We start from the raw sequence: 13,030 nt of genomic DNA, 5'->3' as shown, positions 1-13,030 counted from the left end.
GGAATTGAACTCTGGGGCACTCTACTGAGCCACATCCCAAACCCCCTATATTTAGAGACCAAGTCTCACTTAGTTGCTTAGTGTCTCGCTCTTGCTGAGGCTGGCTTTGAACTTGGGATTCTTCTAGCTCAGCCTCCTGAGCCACTGGGATTACAGGTGTGCACCACCACACCCAGCAAAATATCATTGTTCTTATATTTTTCTTAAATTTTAATAATTTTATACTCTTATTGCTAATAAGCATAGATTGCTTTTTAAAAGCATACTAGTTATGCTAAGAAGTATTTCCTCATAGTACCATATAACATGTCTTTACTTTTAGTAGATTGAGTAATTGGATTTCATTTAGTGATTGTAATAATCTTGTGTATTTCCCCCTTTTAGTCACTGAACAGCAAATTGCCCAAAAGATAATCAATTTCATGAAAGAAGATGAAGAACTGATACAGAAATTTTCAAAGTATGAACAGAAGGTATAATTATTTTTTTGTTTCTTTCTCCCTTGGTTCTAGCTTGAATCATTTCTACCTGTTTTAATTTAAAAATCATATTTTAAAGTTTTTATTTCATTATTTCCTACAAATCATCCAAATTCTAAGCAGTCATATGTATTAAGTACTGCTTTCTTCTGGAAAGGGTCACTTGTCTGGAAGTAACTTGTATAGTAGCACTATAATTTGTGTATCTTAATTCTGAATGCTTTATTTACATAGATAAAGGAATCAGAGAAACAGATCCAAGAAACCATGAAACAAAATATGATTCTTTCTGATGAAGCAACTAAATATAAGGTAAAAATCCCTTCTTTGGGGGGAATTACATTCTAAATCAAAAGTAAATGTAATGAGTGAGTAATCTTGACACCTTTTTTCCCAGGATAAAATAAAGCTTCTTGAAAAAGCTAAAGAATTTCTGGATGAGAGAGCTAAAAGTCTTCATGTTATGTTAGAATCTGAAAGAGAACAGAATGCTAAGAATCACGACTTGGTAAGAGTTTTGCTGCTAAGTGTTGCTTTAATTTGGCTTTTGAAATATTTTGTAAAATTGGTTAAGTTGAACTTAGTTCAGCTGTTAACTAAAGTAAGATTAGGAGTCAAGGAAGTTGAACCCACATCTGTGCCCATTTTGTGGAACTTTTAAGTACTGATACAACAAATTATTTTTATGGGCCTAGGAAATATTTTTATTCTCAACCTTGGATAATTTTCATATTGCTTTGCTCTGCCCTTGGAAACATGCAGATCAACTAAAAAACTATTGTCCAATTGAACAGTATTTGTTTACTTTTTACTTGAAAGAGTAATGAATTAATCAATTTTCTGTACTTAAAAAAATTTTACTTACATATTTCATTTTCAATTTCTATAAGTTTCTGTAATTACATAAAAGTTGCAAAAGATAGTAGAGAGTGTGTTCTGAAATATCCTACCCCCAAGTAAGCTTGATCACCTAGCTGAGGTAGTATTTATCAGATTTCGTCACTGTAAAAATTCTTTCCAATCCTTTTCATATTATATTCTTTGGAAGTTACCATGCACAGCCCACAGTTAAAGTATGAAGAGTTACGAGCTCAGGATGCAGCTCATGGTAGAGCACTTGCCTAGCATGCATGAGGCCCAGGATTCAATCCCAGGCATTGCAAACAAAGATTGGGGAGTTATGTCCACTTCCTTAAGGAGCGAATATCTTTATAAATTTTTGGGAATTCTTCTGTATGTGAGATTAGTCTATTCTCCCTTAAATTTTATCATTTTTTACTTCAGATAAGAAAATTTTAAAAATGATCTTGGGAAATTTTTTTTCTCTATCACTAGAAAAAAAATTACTAATTTGAACTGATTTATTTAAAACAGTAATTAATTAATTTTCTATGCTTTAAAACATTTTATTATTGCATTATGATTTTCTATACTTTGACCTCTTTTTCTGGTTATCTCATAAACAGTAAGGTTGTGGATGCCATGAAATATTTATGACTTCATTTTCCCTCATCTCTTTCAGTTCTTGATTTTTTGCTTAGTCCAAAGCTGGATCCCCTGCATTACTGAAATGTAATGGGATGGCTTGACAAATATTTTGTTGTGTTTATCTTTTTTAGTATATATATGTGTGTACACACACGCACACACGCACACACACACACACACACACATATCACTATTTCTACTGAAATCCTAATGCATATTTTGTGTTCTGTTTTCACCTGGCAGATAATTGAAAATAAGAAATCTATAGAGAAGCTTGAAGATGTCATTTCAGTGAATACTTCTGAATTTTCAGAGGTAAAGCTGCCAACTCTTGCTAATGGGATAGTTGGCATAATGGGATATTAATACTATATCTTAGTTTTGTTGCGGACCAAAAATTTGAAGTGTGCTAAAATGTGCAAAAAATGAGAACTATATGATGTCTGGTTTGGGAAAGTATAACTTTGTTTTTTCTTTGGAATTAATTCACTAACTCTAGTGTTTTGCATTAGCTTCAAATTGTCTTTAATGAAGCTAAGCTTCGTGGAGAGAAGGTGAAGTTGGAATGCTGTCAGCTTCAGAAAGAAAATACCATACTTAAGACGACGAAAGAGCAGGTAAAGAAAATTTGATGTCATACATAATGTAAACTAGAGAAGTGAATATCATTATCTTGTATCTTTCTTGGATCTGTTTCTGAGGTAAGGAATATTCATGTAGGACCTTTTCTAGATATGCAAAGTTTAAACATGCTCCCTAAATTGAGTGCATGTATATGTTCTCCATCTGTTTTGGATTTTTGGATTATTGCTTTTCTTATCAAATGTCAATCAGTTATTAACTTGCATAGCCTCAAAGAAACTTTTTAAACCAGAAAATTAAGTATTTTATGATCCTCTTTTGAGTAGTTACTGATTCACTGGCCAAGGGAAGATTACATGATAAGGAGTCTAAATTTAGGAGACAGTCATATATGCCCAGCCATTCCTGCTGGAGGTAAATTATTTGAATTGGCAGCAATTTTCTGGGGAATGCAATAAACAGGGTCAACTTCCTGAGAACTCTGATGTTCTTACTGCAGCTGTGAGAGTTGGGGCCACTCTGCCCTCTTCCTTAACCAAGGTCTCAACCCCCTCCATTGAGGCAGGCCACCGAGGAGTATGGTTCTCTATTTCTTTGTCTAAGTCTTGTAGTCCTGATGTATCCAGTGCAGAAACCCCTCCCTAACCCACAGGAATTCATGTGTTTTGACTTTTCAGTTGCAGCAGGAAGTCAAAGACTGGTGTACATCACACGCTGAGCTCAGTGAACACATCAAATCATTTGAGAAGTCCCAGAAAGATTTACTTGTATTTCTTAATCACAAAGATGATACTATTAATGTAAGTTTATACTCCAAATACATGTTTCATCTCATGATTTCTCCTGAAATTTTCTGAATTAAAATCGAGAGTCTTCCAACCTTTTGCTTCTTTTCTAGACTTTGACTAATTATATCACACAGTTGAATCGGTTACAATGTGAATCTGAATCTGAGGATCAAAATAGAGAAGATGAGTCAGATGAATTAACCAACGGAGAGGTAGCAGGTAAGATCAGTCTCAGGGAGGTTGAATCCTTTTTTTGCTTTCCTGTCTTTAATTAAGTATTTATACAGATGCCACTTTTCAGCTAGCTGATTTTCTTCTTAAGCTTCAGGGTTGTAGACACATATCACTGGATCTATAGATATGTCTGTTGCATTGGCAGAGGTGGGTTGCTGGGGTATAATGTAGCAATAGGCATGTGAAGAACACTGACCTTTTCTATCCCATTGAAAACTAGTAAGTACACTGCAGCTACAATAGTCACATCCTGTACAATACTTAGAGTATTGAACATTGTACAGTAAGAGAAATTTATTTCTTATGCAGATGATAGTTGATTTTGATACTCATCATCTCTATGGCTCTGTGGTTTTAAGGTCCACAGTCAGTCTTAAGAGTCCAGAGGTAGTTGGAACCATAAACTAAGGCTGTGAGAACAGAGTCTAGAGACTATCAGAAAGCTAGAGAGAGGGAGTGTAACAGTGTTTACTGATGAGGAAAATATTTCCAGATGTTTTCTCCCAAGTTGGATATTGCTTACATAGCAAGTATTTCAAACCACACCTGGTAGTAGATTCAGGGAGAAAATAGAGGATTGAATCTTTCTAAATAAGACACTTACTTGCCCAGGTGAAGATAGATCTGAGAGAGAAGAAAAGCTTTTATCTTACAAGAATAGCATAGATAACATTTTAGTTGTGCAAACTAGAAATTCACCTTTTTTTGTTTTGTTTTTAAGACAGACAGTACTTTTATTTATTTTTATGCTGAGGATCAAACTCAGTGCCTCACACATGCTAGGTGAGCACTCTACCACTGAGCCACAACCCCAGCCTGAAATTCACCTCTCTCTCTCTTTTTTTAAATCTAAGCTTGCAATTCTCTTAAAAGTCATTAGTCTAATCAGTTTAGTTATTTAATTGATTTTTTTTTCTTCTGGTGTTTGAACACAATCATTATTTAGTTTGGGGAAGTTAGGAGAATATAGAGTTAAAAGTAAGGAAAGAAAAAGCAAAAGTCTTTTGTTTTTTAGGTGATCGGAACGAGAAGATCAAAGATCAAATTAAGCAGATGATGGATGTCTCTCGGGTATAGTTCTTTGTAAGAGTCCCATAGTGCCTGTGAATTCTTCCTGTGCCTCACTTTTAAGAATACCTCTCTTTTCTCCATTTTTTAGACACAAACTACAATATCAGTAGTTGAAGAGGATCTAAAACTTTTACAACTTATGCTAAGAGCCTCGATGCCCACAAAATGTAATCTAAAAGGTGGGTTCTTTTTGAGAAGAAATTGCCATGTTGGAAAGACTTAAAATTTTATTGGAAAGATAAAGAATGGCTTCTTGCTTTCATGCTTCTTACTTTTCTTGGCACTACTCCCTCAAACAAGTTCTTAAGTCCTTGTACACATATAGAGATAAGCTGTTTTATCCTTTACAGACCAAATAAAGAAATTAGAAGGTGACTGCAATTCACTACAGTCTTCTAAAGTTGGACTGGAAGAGGAATGCAAAACTCTAAGGCAGAAAGTGGAGATTTTAAATGAACTCTACCAGAAAAATGAGATGGCACTACAAAAGTAAGATTTTCATTGTTTGTTATTGTTATCACTGTGTGAACTAATAGATAATTTTATGTTTTCTTAAGATTATTTACAATTTCTTCTAGTTGTAGTAAGTAGAGATTTGTCTTTTTTCCTTTGTGTTTGTTTCCTATAAGTTGCATTTTTCTTTCCATTGTCAGTCTTAAGAGTCCTGAGGTAGTTGGAACCATAAACTAAGGCTGTGAGGACATCGTAATCAATTGTCAAATTCATATGAAGGCAGGAAGTGGTAAAATGGTATTAACAGTCACTGATGTGGAAATACCTCTCAAAGTTCTAGACCCTTTCTATGATCTCCCTATTTATTTTAATTACCTTTCATTGTGATCAGTTATGTAATTCTAATGTTTTGAACTTGTATCTCTAACTCTGGACCTTTAAAAATACTGAGTGATTTGGAATGACATGTTTTAGTAGAATAAAAACTTCAAAAAGGGATAATATTTACTTATTGATGGTACAAGTTTTGGACTTGAATATCTCAGATGTTCACACAAAATTGAACAGTGGCAAGGACCTTAGGAGTTATGATTACAGAAGTACTTGTTTGTAGAATATATTTATATATTAATCTTCTTAGTGTGGAGCTAGTTATTTTTTGAAAGTTCATTTGAAGTTTTTAATCCACAAAAATACTTGGATTCTCTAAAAATAGGTTGTGTCAGATTTTATTTGTTTGCACCTGATTTTACTCATATATATATATATATATATATATATATATATATATATATATATATATATATATATATATATATATCTTGTAAAGCAAAGACAGACCTTCTTACAGACCTAACTATTTTTAGGTATTTTGACTTCTGTTGCCTAATTAATGCATTAAATATTGAAACCTTTCCATTAACTTTTCTAAAATTCTGTGATCTCCAATCGACCTTTTTAGAATCTCAAATTTTTGTTCAGGCCAGTTCTAAATTCCTGGCCTGTTTCAAAGAAACATTTCTCATTTTATCACTTTTTTTTTTTAAAAGAACACTTGTTTTCTCTGTCCCTACTAGTAATCTGAATGACCTAAATGGCAATTAATTTTTTTGTAATGCAGTTAAATTGTAGCACTATTTTTCTCAACTCCTCCAAAATTCATTCAGTCATCATCTGTGGTTTTTACTCTTTTTACTGATCCCCAGGTACTATGTTAGTTCATGCCTGTGTCATCTTTTCTGTTTCTAACCTAGATCATCTGTCTTCATTCTACATTTTTTATATTTGTATATAACTTATTTCAAATTCTTAGTAGTTTTCTCTATAGCCGCTTGAGTGGACTTTCTAAAATATAAGTCTGTCCATGTCAATATGTGCGTGTGGTTTATGAAGAATTTGCTTTCTATTTGATGACCTGTTCTTTTTTTCTTCCTTGTATCTTTTTTAATAGTTTAAATATTTTTAATTATTTTCCTCATCCCCTGTATAAGCTTGATGTAATCATAAATTATAATGGAATTATAATTATATAATTATAATTTTATTCATCTTCTCATAATTTAAAGGCCATGGTATATATTCTGGATTTAATAAAAACCTGACATAGATTAATAGGTTTATTATTTTTTTTTATGGGCTTTAAGTAGCTCCTGAATCAGATAACTGTTGTGGCATTGTATGTTAGTACTTCATATACTGTGAACTCCACAAGACATTCATTCAATTTATACACATATTTAAAGTTTCTGTAGTTCTGCATTCTACACTGTTGGTTTCTTATTTGAAATTATTTTCATTCTATTTGAACATTGTCCTTTAATGATAGATTTGATTAGTGTATCAAAGGTAATACAAGGATAAACAGAGAATAGTATTTTATTCACTAAATATTGCTACCTTTATAATCTGTATTAGGTTGACATGAACTTCATGATTAGAGTTAAAACCAGTTTCCATTTTTAAAGGATCTTTCTTTTGGCTACTGAATTTTGACTGTTACTTAGTTTTAGCAATTTAAAAATATCCAATTAATTACCATCTGTTTTAAATTTTTTTTTAAGGAGTCCATTATCATTGTTTTTTGGTCTTATCCCTCTTCTAGTTTCTGTAGTCCTTTCTCTTTTTTTAACAGTTGTATTGGGAAGTGCCTAGGTGTAGTTTTCCCCACCCCACCCACTTTTCCTCTTGCAGTTATGTTGCTTGGGACCATTAAACACTTCTTGAATTTTCGAGTCTTTTTCTAAATGTTGATTTTACCTCATTCTCTCTTCTGATTATAATAATGTATATTAGAATTTGATTTCCCCTGCCTCCTACATTCTGGATTTACTTCTTCTGGATATTTTCTTCTGACCTATGTTAAAAGCTCTAGGATTTATTTCACTTCCCAAATCTGCTGTTAAAATCATTCATTGAGTTTAGGATTTTAAAAAATTCAGGGTTTAAAATATTATTTTAGTTGTAGATGGACACAATATTTTATTGTTTATAGGATTTTTTAAGAGAGAGAGAAAGAATTTTAATATTTATTTTTTAGTTTTTGGCAGACACAACATCTTTGTTTGCATGGGGTGCTGAGGATTGAACCCGGGGCCGCACGCATGCCAGGCAAGCACGCTACCGCTTGAGCCACATCCCCAGCCCGACACAATATTTTATTTATTTTATGTGGTGTTGAGGACTGATCCCAGTGCCCCACACATGTGGGGCCTGTGCTTCACCACTGAGCCACAACCCCAGTCCTATTTCAGTACTACAGCTCAAACCCAGGACCTTGAGCCATGTGCTCTACTATTGAGCTACCTCCCCAGACTCCTTGCTCTTTCTCATAAGGGACTAGGGTCTTACTGCTTTCCAAGCTGTCTTTAATCTCATAATTCTGCCTCTGCCTCCTGAGTATCTTCGACTGTAGGTAGGTCACCACACCCAACTATTTCTTTGTTTTATAGTTTCTAATCCTTTGACAAAATTCATAATCTTTTTTTTCCTCTTTTGTGGTGCTGGGGTTTGAACCCCAGAGCCTTGTGCATGCAAGGCAGCACTCTACCAACTAAACTATATTCCCAGCCCTGAAATTCATAATCTTGACTTTACTTTTTTGACTATATAAAGCACAGTGATTTTAAAACATGTGCGGATAACCCCATTAGCTGGTTTCCTTTTCTATGGGATTTTTTCTCACAGAATTTTGTCTTATGGAGTGCCTGGTCAGTTTTGATTGGCCAACATTGTTGTGATAATTATAGATGAAATTTGAGGACTAAGACGAAGTTATCTTCTTATAGAAAAGTGTTGAGGTTACTTGAGTAAGATTGTCACTTTAAACTTAGTCAGCAATTAAGATAATTAAAAAATGACTTGTCTTTTCAATGTTTTTCAGTATTGTTCCTTTTGGATTTTTTTGCCTGTTCATCACTTAAGTGTGCAGTACATTCTAATCTAAACTCAAAGGCTAGGGCTTTTATTAAGGGTCCCTTTATTGGTAGCCTCATTTTTTCTCTAAGCCCAGGAATTTAATGAAGGCTTGGTTCATACTCATATCTTTGTGTTATCTTCAATAGGAGAAAAGTATCTTAAAGTGCCAGCCTTACTTGTAATTCTGAGATTCCTTTTTCTAATGGATCTTGGCCACATACATATATCTTCACTGACTTTTTAGCTTGGATCCCTTCAAACACAATTTTATATTCTTAGATGTTTTGATTGTTCTTAGTGCTCTCAGACTAACTCTTTGATAATTGGAAACAAAATTCTCTCTGTCCTTCAAGATTCAGTTTTCTCCATATTCTTTCTTAAGCCAGTGGGGAAAATTATTATATTCCTTTAGGCATCATTTATACCTGAAACAGTGAGCTCTTTTATTCTTTAGCATCTTACAAGGTAACTAGTATATTATAGCCACTCATAAAATACTTGCTGAAGAATTAAATGAGAAGCTATATAAGAATATATTATCCCCTTTTTCTATTTGGTACCAGTAATCCTTTTTTACTGTAGTTCTTCTGATTTATGGAAAATTAAGTTTCAAGTTAATTATCTTTTGAATTGGAAATATGGCTAAAGTAGTACAAAGATAGCAGAAAATAGTATTTTTTAAATCATTAAATGTGGCTACCTTTGTGTCAGTAGATGAACATCTTGAGTTTCATGATCAGAGTTAAAACTTGTCAGTAGATAATACTCTGATAGTGGGTCACTTTGGCTTCTTTTTCTGGTTGATAGACATTATCAAAACTCAGATTTGTCTTTTTGCTTAATTTACAGTTCTTTTGAAATAAATATCTAAAGTGTGAAAAATGTTCTGTGGTTAATTGCATAGCTAAAAGATATATTCTAGAAGATTTTTTCTTTGACTGACTATATGGTACCAGTCTTGGATTGAGAAAAGAGTTCCTCCATGACAAAGATATACTTAGTGTCCTACCCATGGCAGAAACGAGAAAAGAATTATCCCCTGCTTTATCCTAATATGTTTAATTATGTTAGGTTGATCAGTCCTGATCTTCCACATTGAAGTAAAGTGAGTTTTTATTATCTTACACACAGGAGACTTGCCCTTGGGGCACATGTTGTTTTCACATTTATTTTATTTACTGGTAAGTAGAGAATTAAGAGGATAAGTTAGAAAATGTAAGTGATTTGCCAGAGTTTGATTTATGAAATTGCAGGTTTGAATTCCTATTTTATGTGCCTAAGCATTTTATAGAATTGTGGGAAGTGATATTCACAAAGAGAAACTTTTGATTTGATAACTGGTTTTCTTTTAGGAAACAGAGTCAAGAAGAATGTGAGAGACTAGAAAAAGAGCAGCAGCTGTCAGCTGCAGATGAAAAGGTGGTTTCCGCTGTACAGGAAGTTAAAAATTACAAGTGAGTTCAGTTTCTAAAGGAGGGTGTTAATGTCTCATGAATTAGTGTTAGCTTTCTTTTTAATTTTTTTTTTACATTAGGTAGATAGAAGAAAATAGCATGGAAGTATAAATAACGAGAGGATATGAACACATTCAATTCACACAGGAGAAAAAATAAATTTCAACTTAACAAATGAAAAATGTTAACAAAAATTTACTTGTACCCAATGGGCAAGACCATAGGGAACTTGGTCAATGCAAACAGTTCTGGGGGTTTTGTATGTTGTAGTAATTCTTTAAGAAATCAGTTTGCTGTGTGTTATATCAAGACCCACAAAAGTGTGGCATTTGATAGACCTTGGAAATCTTCTATGGATATAATTTGAAAAAAAGAAAAAGTTTTAAGGAGGAAGATATTTCTAGCAGAATTACTTGAGAACACACTGATGAACAGTTAAGGAAATTATAATTTATCAATTCAGAATCTCTAGCAATTAAATGATAAAGAAGTTATTAGTATTAGGTTTTTATTTTATTTATTTATTTATTTATTTATTTTTGGTGCTTTACTACTAAGCTACATCCTTAGACCTTTTTTTCACTTTGAGACAGCGTCTCAGTTGCATAGGTTCCCACTTAATTGCTGAGACTGACCTCGAACTTGTGATCCTCCAGCCTCAGCTTCCCAATCATTGGGATTACTGGCATGTGGCATTGCACCTGGTCTGTAGTATTAGTTTTGAACACACTGGATTCATATAACTTTAGAAATGTTTTTCTTATGTATGATAAAAGTCTTTAAAAGTATAGCTGATGGAATAAAGAGAAAATGGTCAGAATGTTTCAAATTTTATTCAATTGTTGTAATTCTTAGGCGGAGAATTGAAGAGATGGAAGAAGAATTACAGAAAACCGAGCGCTCATTTAAAAACCAGGTAGTAATTAATACTGTCCTGTAGTTGCAGAATTCTTTGATATCTAATACAGACAATTATAGGCTATAATAATGAATCCCTAAAAACATTTTTTTAATGTGTTGCCTTTTTCAGATTGCTATGCATGAGAAGAAAGCTCATGATAATTGGGTAAGATTTTTTTCCCCTTTTCTTTATTTTTGCATAGCCTACCGCAACTGAATTTGAATATTTTCTCTTTAATAGCTCAAAGCTCGTTCTGCAGAAAGAGCTATAGCTGAAGAGAAAAGGGAAGCTGCTAATTTGAGACAGAAGTATGTGATTTTTGGTGTCTTACTGTATGTTTTATAGTGTTTTAAGGTTATGCTAGATATTATCTATGATTGCTGTTTCATAATTCAGCCCATTCTTTCTCAATATTCAAGACTACTGGAAATGACCCAAAAGATGGCAATGCGGCAAGATGAACCTGTGATTGTAAAACCAATGCCGGAGAGACCAAATTTACAAAATCCTCCTCGGAGAGGTAGGGGGCACTTTGTAAAAGGAGCTATTTTATTTCTTGGTGCAGAATGTATGTAAATTACTTTTTATTTCTGTGTGTAATGGTTATGAAATAATCTGAATGATTTGCTAAAGCGGGAGGTGTGGGGGTTGGTGTCAGGGAGAAGGCTGCCTTAAAGTAGTAACACGGCATTGTTGTCTTTAGGTCCACTGAGCCATAATGGCTCTTTTGGTCCATCCCCCGTGAGTGGTGGAGACTGTTCCCCTTCACTGACAGCAGAGCCAGCTGGGAGACCTCCTTCTGCTACTCTTAATCAAAGAGATATGCCTAGAAATGGATTTGGTGAGCATTCACATGTTGCTTTATAGTAAACTGCTTCAAGGTTTTGATTTTTTTCCCTTTTGAATATTCTAATGAAAACATAGAATTTGGGCCTGTACAATATATAGAAGATAATTTCTTACTTTATCTTAGTGAATGTTTTCTGTAAAATCTGTTCTAGAATAGAAAACATTTTTTTTCCCCTGGAGATCCCTGTATTGTTTTTTCTTTTAAATTTTACACTGTGAAGTGTAAACCTTTATCTTTAAATTAAATCTCTATGGTGTTCCTTTTCCACATATTATAAAAGTAGCCTTAAACTTTATGTAGCATACATATTTCCAATATGAAATACTTAGTCTTATTTCCAATTCTAAATAGGACTGTAGTCTTGGTAAGATTGGAAGTCAGGTTATACAGACTAAAGAAAAGCCAACTTACACATACTTCAAGTCTGTAGCTTAAAGTTTAGGACCAGTACGTATTAATTTGCTGTTCTATCAACCCAAGGCAGTTCTTTATTTTACTTAAGTCTCTTCATAAATTGTGATTTATGTATTGGGCAACCCATTTTTTTAAAATATTTTTAATTGTAGATGGTGTGGTGCTGAGAATCAAACCCAGTGCCTCACACATGCTAGGCAAACACTCTGCAACTGAGCTACAACCCCAGCCCCTGAGCAACCCATTTTAATGTTGCTTTCTAGTTATTGTTGAACCCTGACCTGTCCACCAGTGGTTTATTTCTTCTGAAAAATACATATAAGGGCTCTGATCTTTTTTCCCAAGGGTCAATGGATGGACCTTTACCTCGTACTCAATGGTCTTCTGAGGCATCTGGGAAACCCGTTGCCTCTGGTAAAGAGACCAAGTAATTTCAAAGAATCTGTAATTGTGGATGCAGGATTTTTATTCTCTTCATGTTAGAATAAGTCTGAATCCATTCTTTGATCTCTAACAGACCCAGGATGTGGTCCAGCTCACATGAACAGCAGCTCCAAAAGTTCTTCTCCAGCTAAGGTGACGGATGAGGGCAAGGTAAGTTCTGTAGTTACTGTGAATCACGTGGTGGTGCAGGAACATGTTGCTTTCCTACAGTACTTGCTCTTTGCTTTATCCTTCTTTGTGTTCTATTTGTACCATCCCATTTGTTTTTTAAAAAGCAAACTGTTCCCCAAGAACCTGAGACCCCCTCAGTTTCTACCATTACTTCTTTAACTGAGCATCCAGTTGGAGTAAGTACTTAGAGGTTGAGAACTGAATTGGGTTTTATTCTGTGCATTTCTGGGAAGGATATTCAGAGCATGACACTGATCTTGTTTGCTTTAAACTGCATGCAATATTGA

The 13,030-nt window shown here is 33.9% G+C and overlaps 1 protein-coding gene across 1 annotated transcript in view; it reads left to right on the top strand.

Annotated features, from left to right (window-relative positions):
* The window catches only part of LOC143640932 (transport and Golgi organization protein 1 homolog), a 40,256-nt gene that overhangs the window by 23,771 nt on the left and 3,455 nt on the right, over positions 1–13,030 (top strand). The window contains exons 9-27 of the mRNA XM_077108446.1: positions 385–473; positions 714–791; positions 877–987; positions 2,211–2,282; positions 2,480–2,584; positions 3,227–3,349; positions 3,448–3,556; positions 4,587–4,642; positions 4,731–4,821; positions 4,993–5,131; positions 9,862–9,963; positions 10,819–10,879; positions 10,994–11,029; positions 11,105–11,172; positions 11,284–11,384; positions 11,568–11,705; positions 12,474–12,542; positions 12,646–12,722; positions 12,848–12,919. Of these exons, the coding sequence (XP_076964561.1) occupies positions 385–473; positions 714–791; positions 877–987; positions 2,211–2,282; positions 2,480–2,584; positions 3,227–3,349; positions 3,448–3,556; positions 4,587–4,642; positions 4,731–4,821; positions 4,993–5,131; positions 9,862–9,963; positions 10,819–10,879; positions 10,994–11,029; positions 11,105–11,172; positions 11,284–11,384; positions 11,568–11,705; positions 12,474–12,542; positions 12,646–12,722; positions 12,848–12,919 (1,697 nt within the window). The remainder of the gene's footprint in view (positions 1–384; positions 474–713; positions 792–876; positions 988–2,210; positions 2,283–2,479; positions 2,585–3,226; positions 3,350–3,447; positions 3,557–4,586; positions 4,643–4,730; positions 4,822–4,992; positions 5,132–9,861; positions 9,964–10,818; positions 10,880–10,993; positions 11,030–11,104; positions 11,173–11,283; positions 11,385–11,567; positions 11,706–12,473; positions 12,543–12,645; positions 12,723–12,847; positions 12,920–13,030) is intronic.

The sequence above is a fragment of the Callospermophilus lateralis genome, unplaced genomic scaffold (genome assembly GCF_048772815.1).
Source record: "Callospermophilus lateralis isolate mCalLat2 unplaced genomic scaffold, mCalLat2.hap1 Scaffold_79, whole genome shotgun sequence".
Classification (NCBI taxonomy): Eukaryota; Metazoa; Chordata; class Mammalia; order Rodentia; family Sciuridae; genus Callospermophilus; species Callospermophilus lateralis.
Note: the sequence above shows the minus strand (reverse complement) of the source record. Positions and strands in the feature narration are given on the sequence as shown.